The sequence below is a fragment of the Platichthys flesus genome, chromosome 12, assembly GCF_949316205.1.
Source record: "Platichthys flesus chromosome 12, fPlaFle2.1, whole genome shotgun sequence".
NCBI classification, from domain to species: Eukaryota; Metazoa; Chordata; class Actinopteri; order Pleuronectiformes; family Pleuronectidae; genus Platichthys; species Platichthys flesus.
In genome coordinates this window covers 1971647-1978265 of record NC_084956.1, presented here as the reverse complement: position 1 = coordinate 1978265, position 6619 = coordinate 1971647, and the positions used below count along the sequence as shown (strand labels likewise).

At 44.2% G+C, this 6619-nt stretch overlaps 1 protein-coding gene across 1 annotated transcript; it reads left to right on the top strand.

The window, feature by feature from the left end:
* Positions 1 to 2658: 2658 nt before the first annotated feature.
* LOC133966200 (homeobox protein Hox-D4b-like) lies at positions 2659 to 5563 on the top strand. Its single transcript, XM_062401003.1, has 2 exons — positions 2659 to 3243; positions 3885 to 5563. Exons 1-2 carry the CDS (start codon positions 2814 to 2816, stop codon positions 4223 to 4225), a joined length of 771 nt encoding a protein of 256 aa, XP_062256987.1. The 5' UTR covers positions 2659 to 2813; the 3' UTR covers positions 4226 to 5563.
* Positions 5564 to 6619: the final 1056 nt, after the last annotated feature.

The following is a 6619-nucleotide window of genomic DNA, read 5'->3' as shown; positions in this document are numbered from 1 at the left end:
TTCAGCTAAGTTAAAATGAGAAGAAATACAATTCAATAATGGCCCAACAGCACATATCTCCACCAACCTATTCTACACACTCAGAAATCAAATTTTAAAGAAAGTAATAAACAAGTTCCTGGATCCGTCCCTTTGTTCATATTCATGTCATATTCAGATTGGTTCTTTCTTCGGTTGTGTCCGATCCAATTTGCCAATTTCCATAGAAATCCATTTACTAGTTTTTACTTAATCCTGCCAACAAATTAATCACCCCACTTGTGTGTTTAACATTAATATTTAATTTGCATCTATCAGGTGCAATCAGGACATTTATCTACTTCCCTTCCCAATTAAAGAGCTGAATCTCTTCATCTAAAGAGATCTAAACATCCAGCGAGTCCACTTTGCACTGTTCAGGCACCAGGCTGCATTACAACAGCCTCACTTGCATAAAGTAATTACACATATGCATCAAAATTAATGTGCTGTGCCCATAATGAGTTATCGATGTCAGAAAGCTACAGCACCATTAATGGTCTCAGTAAATTATACAGTGACACTGATCCATCGCTTGGTGAACAACAGGAACATGCTTTTAAAAACCTGAAGGGAGCCGTTGTGTTGTGTCTATATGTGGAGAACATTAGAAGGTGACGTGTCCTCAGTGAAATATCATCACGTGAACGACGACACGCGTGTAAATCTCTGTCGAGACGAGAAGAAGTCATCAGCAGCCGGCCGTGACGTGAGCCGTCGCCTATATATACCCTGTAGAACCGAATGTGTGTGGAGATGCCTCGGTCACAGATTGGGTTCTAGGGGAGTCTATGGGCGATGACTAACCATCCATCACAGGCGCGGACGGGGAGGAAGAACCCAGCACTGTTTACATTTACACAGCCTCTGACTCACATGCATGTGTTCACATCTCCCTTTTTTAAATCCCTTAATTTCCAAACCTGTACACCTGACTGACATGTGTGTGATGCTGTGCACGTGAAAAGCTCCAATCTGTGATCGCCCCCAAACGGATCATTGCACCCACTGAGATACACAATGTGATTACATCACTGGATCCAATTCCCCAGCAGCACTTAGAACCTGCTCAGATAAGTCGGGATAAAGAAATCTGCATCTGCATCTGCACTAATCTGCAGGGTGTGCATGTAAACTCTGAGATTGATTTGCTGCCCCAATTAAGATCACTGCTGCAGCCTTCAAATCCTCAGTGTGGCTCCAATTTGTATGTAAAAATTGTAGAACCATAGAAAAAGATATTAATTTAACCTTTAAATACAATATCTAAACTTATATTCTGAGCCTCCTGCTGTGAATGAATGAAAAAGTGGATTTCCTTTCATATAAAAACTATAAATTATGTAATAAAAACTGCCTTAAGCTACATGGTGTTACCCCAAGTGTCCATGTGACAGAGGTAAAAGTATTTTAAACTGAGGAGAAAGTGGAATTAAGCCACTTTATTTCCTATATGGTTTCTTATCAGTGGTTTTTCAGCCTTTCGTTTTAACAGTGAGCAAACAACTTATAAATCCTGACACATTAAGCTCATATTATCTCCAGTTCACTTGAACTCTGTCAGCCATGATACAATCTTCACACACTTTAACACCCCCCCTCCTCTGCTCTTTATTAGAGTATCATTACAGGCTGTGTAAAGCAGAGGTAATGGCAGGTCTGCATCACGGGAGTTATTAAGAGGTTTTGGCTCCAGCATCAGAGCTGCAGGATCCTCAGAGAGCAGCTGCAGCCGCGGGAGAAAAGCCTCATGAAACCCTGATGGATGGAGCTCAGGATTTACGGTGTATTCCTCAGTGCAAAGATGATTTCTTTTCAAATATATGGCGTTTGTGATTTAGTGTTTTTGGACAGAAGGGAGCTCATCTTGGTATATTCAGTTGTGCAAAGGAGCCACCATCAAATCCTCAGATGGGTTTTTTATCATCGTGTGGGGGCTGTTTTTTTTCCGATTTTGCATATTCCCACTTATCTCTTTCACTTTTTTCGATTTTGCATCCAGCATTAATTTGCCGTCATTAGTCTAAAAGCCCTGACGCATTTTTCTCTCCTCCAGCTTTGCTCCAGCATCATTTTTTACGGCGAGCGGCAGCCTATAGAGGCGGAGATGGTGGTGGGGCAGGGGACACCTCGGGCTGACCCCCGGCCTAACAAAGCCAACTACTAGTCACTGTCTGGGAACCTTTTATCCCTTTCTTTTTATTGGAGGCCTCTTTTGCCGCGGCCACGTTTTGTTGTGCGCCCTTTTGACTCGCCACAAGGCCAAATCTGGCCCCTGTCGGCCCCTCAATATGGGCGAGATTAATTTTTCAGCCTCGGCCATCTGTGGGGGTAAGAGTCAGTCAGCTGAAAGACATAAATCTACAGTCCGTGCACTCTCAATAGGTGTGTGAGGGGGGATGGAGGGATGGATGGATGGACGGAGGGGGGGTTGGGATGGTGGGGGGGTAGTGTGCAGCAAAACGATGAGATAAAGTGCGCAGCCCGAAGGATCCTTCACGTTTCTCTTCAAAGTCCACAAACATCTATTCTTAACCGTTTTCCACCCACCGGGGCGAATCTTCATTAGTCCCATAATGAACATTTTTCTGCCTTCAAATTATCCCATTACCCCCGACATAAACAACCCGCAGGGCCGCCTCCCATTGGCTGGCCGCAGGGTCACGTGGCCCGCGCGGCCGTCCGTCTATTTGACAGCCGCAGGATGGCTCCGTGCCAGAGGGGGAAAGGGAGACAGAGAGAGGGGCGAGAAAGAAAAATTAGTATTCTCCTTCCAGCCTCGCTATAAATCAATCATGGAGTCCTACGTGGTGAGCTGTAAATATGCTGAGCCGCAGTTCCCGCCTTGTGAAGAAGATTACAGTAATTTTACTGACCAGGGGGGGTATTACAACAACCCCCAGGACAGTGGTAGTTATGGAGGGGGCTTCCAACAACCCCCACCGCCTCCGTACACACCACAACAAACCGGCTATCCTCACTCTGTGCAGGGGCGACCGCGGGAGGATGGAGAGGACCACTCGCAGCACCAAGGTGCGAGCTTCCCCGGCTACAGGGACACAGACGTCCCCGCGAAGGACAAGTTCCCCGCGGGTGACCTGCAGTGCCAGGCCTGGATGACGTGCGCGAAGAGCGTTCAGGTGCAGAGGAAGACGGCCTGTCAGGGCAGAGACAAGCCGCCCATCGTGGTTTACCCCTGGATGAAGAAAGTGCACATCGCTCATGGTGAGACATCAGGAAGATTTACATCTCTCCGTTTCTGCTCTCTCCATTCCATCTCTCCATCACCTCCGTTTCTCTTAGTCCCTTGTTCAGGTTTTTATCTTTCAGGAGCCAGATGCACACTCTTCTCTCTCTTTCTCTCTCTCTTTCTCTCTTTCTCTCTCTCTCTCTCTGTCTTTCGTCCATTTGTGCGTGTTTTTTTTTTTGTTGTCGAGTTATTTACGATCTCAGTGAGAGTCAGAGAGAATTACAACCCCTATAAAGTTTTATGGCCCTGCCACAGTGTGTGTGTGTGTGTGTCACAGAGAGAGAGAGAGTGGTTGTGTTTGTGTGTGTGTGTGTGTGTGTGTGTGTGTGTATCTGGTGTGCAGCTGATCCAAAAAGCTGAGAGTTAAAAGTAAAGAAAATGTTCATTCTCGTGAAACGAGGGTCAATACTGAAAAAATACCATCATCATAATTAATACATGTTCACATACAATTTAGAATGTTGGTTTTTGAATTTCGAATTGGAATAATAATTGTCTGAATATACTAATAGCCATGATTAACAATAAGAATAATCTAGTAAACTTTAGAAGAATGAATTTTATGCTTCTTTGGATTTAATTCGTTCTCCTTTTCTTTCTTTTTTTAAATGAATAGTAAACCCGAACCACACGGGACCGGAACCGAAGCGGCTGCGCACGGCCTACACGCGCCAGCAGGTCCTGGAGCTGGAGAAGGAGTTCCACTTCAGCCGCTACCTGACGCGCCGCCGCCGGGTCGAGGTGGCCCACACCCTGGTTCTGTCCGAGCGCCAGGTCAAGGTCTGGTTCCAGAACCGGCGCATGCGTTGGAAGAAGGACAACAAGCTGCCCAACACCAAGGGACGGAGCAAAAACAAGAGGGCGACGGACAACAACAACAACAACACAAGCAGCAGCAGCAGCAGCAGCGACCACAGCGACAGCGGCAGCACCGTGAAGGCGGTGATCACCGTGTGAAGACGCCGCTGGTCCGAGCGCCGTTTGTGCGTCACGAGCCTCCGGGCTCGCACCTTCATTATCCCACATTGCTAAAGGGGTCCAGGGTATAACCGCGGTCCTGAAACAATTCTTAGCTGCTTTGAAATGATCCACCAATCGACCAGCAAAATTGCTTAATCGATATTTTAAATGCCTCATATTTTATTGTGTTTGAATCTTTCTGTTGTACAGATATTTCAGTTTCAGGCTGATATTTAATTCACAAACGAAAGGCTTTGGTTTTTTTGCTTTCAATGCTGCATTTACTCACCAGTTATTCAAGCGATTATGTTCTTAGTTAATCGATTCTCTAGTCTGTGAAATGTCCGGTGAGTCCTCGACCCTCCTAACCTCACATATCCACTTTAATGTGATATTTTATATAATATCTTCCTATTTGAGAGCCTCCATTTATCTTTAGCATAAACAAACTTTTTCTGCACATCTACTAAATGATAATTCGGCTAATACGTGCAGCTCTATAGATGTAGGGCTGTTTGGGGTCTAACATTTCATGGTGCAATTAGTGAATTGTTTCGAGTTAAGACACAAAAGGCGCAGGAGCATTGTGCCTGCGACTGGCTGCAGCTCTCCCTTTATCTGCGGTGAGCGAGGGTGGATTGCGTCCTTTGGAGAAAACAGGGTTTTATTTCTACAGGGTGAAAACGATACAGGGTTTTAGAATAGATACCTAAAGCGAGTAAATGAATATGCACATTACCAAAATGTTGTTTCCACAACATGGGGCTTAAAGGGGAAAAAACAATTAACACAAACACCAAATCCCTGACCTGCAGAATGGTTGGACTAGTAACGTTACAGTTTTATTTTAGGAATATCAGAAAATAATGAATATTTAGTAGGATAAGTAGCCATATTCTAATTCCATAAGGGGAATACTCGTTATTAGTTTAGAGGAGAAGTTGCATTTTTACGCACGAGGAAACTCGCAAATAAAGACTTAAGAGAAGCAGCCAAATTGGATGTAAAGGTTTTTAAATGCACGACAGCGACTGTAAGTCCAACTCATGTTCTCAGGGTTACAGGGTTTTAACGAAAAGAACTTTCTGAAAAAGGTTTGTGGTTGGATCCAGAACCCGAGAGGTTGGAAATGATCCTCTCTGAAAATAAGCGAAGTGTTGCTCCAGTTGAATATGCTATTGAAATGTATTTTAGCCTACACCAGTACTTATTTGTATTATTATTATTTAGAAGCATATTTTATTCTTCGTAACAGCATCTCTGTTTCTTTTGTACGTGTCCATTTTGTAAGAAAAAAAAGTGAAACTCATCGTGCAGAAACAAAAAAAATTTGATACGTGGAAATGTTTTGATAAAAATAAACCAAAATGTTTCGAGTTGTAAAGGTGAAATGAAAATATTTTCACATACGCACACACACACACACACACACACACACACTCTCTCTCTCACACATACACACACACACACCTCAATCATTTTAGAACAAGGTGGTGAATGTCCCAATGGATCAAGTCTTCATCCACAGAATAAATCTTCTTTCACCACCAATATTTATTAATAAGCCACATGAAGGGGGGAACAAATATACATAATTTAAAACAGAGTGATCTGCTGTCTTGCACACGGTCTTTGTAACAGTCATACTTTACAGGAGCGTTGAATAACTTCACGTGAGCGAAGACAAATGTCCGTGATGTCTGAGCTGAGAAGCTTCTTAAATGTGACCATTTTCTCCCGTGGGAGGATTTAAAATGTGCTCCGGATTATTTCCGCGGATAAACTGTGATCCGGGACGTCACCTCATCACAGAGCCACACAGGCCGGTTTGTTTAACCACTATGTGAAGCAGAGCCACAGATGCAGAAGACCAAATGCTCCGGGAGTGAGAGACATCTGTCTCCAAATGAGACGGGAGGACGGACGCTGCACGTAAACTCGTTTTCTCTCATTCATCCAAATATAAAATGTTGAATTATTACAATTCAGTGAAGACTCGTGCCCAAACTGTTGATCCTTTTTAAAACATCATCAAGTCTGCATTACAGTTGAACACATCAACTTATTTATATGGCTGGAAAGGAATTCATAGCCACGTGAAAGATTTGGCACCTTGTGAATTCTGTGCGCTTTTACGCACAGGGACAACGTGGGTCACTTTAAGTGAGAGGAATCCTCTGTGTGTGTGTGATGTGTGTGTGTGTGTGTGTGTGTGATGTGTGTGTGTGTGTGTGTGTGTGTGTGTGTGTGTGTGTGTGTGTGTGTGTGTGTGTGTGTGTGTGTGTGTGTGTGTGTGTGTGTGTGCGTGTGTTTTAGTTACAGGATGGAGGGGAAATGAGCGCGGGGAGCATTAATTGGTGGCTTCCGGCCGAGACGCGGTTAAATGTGCAG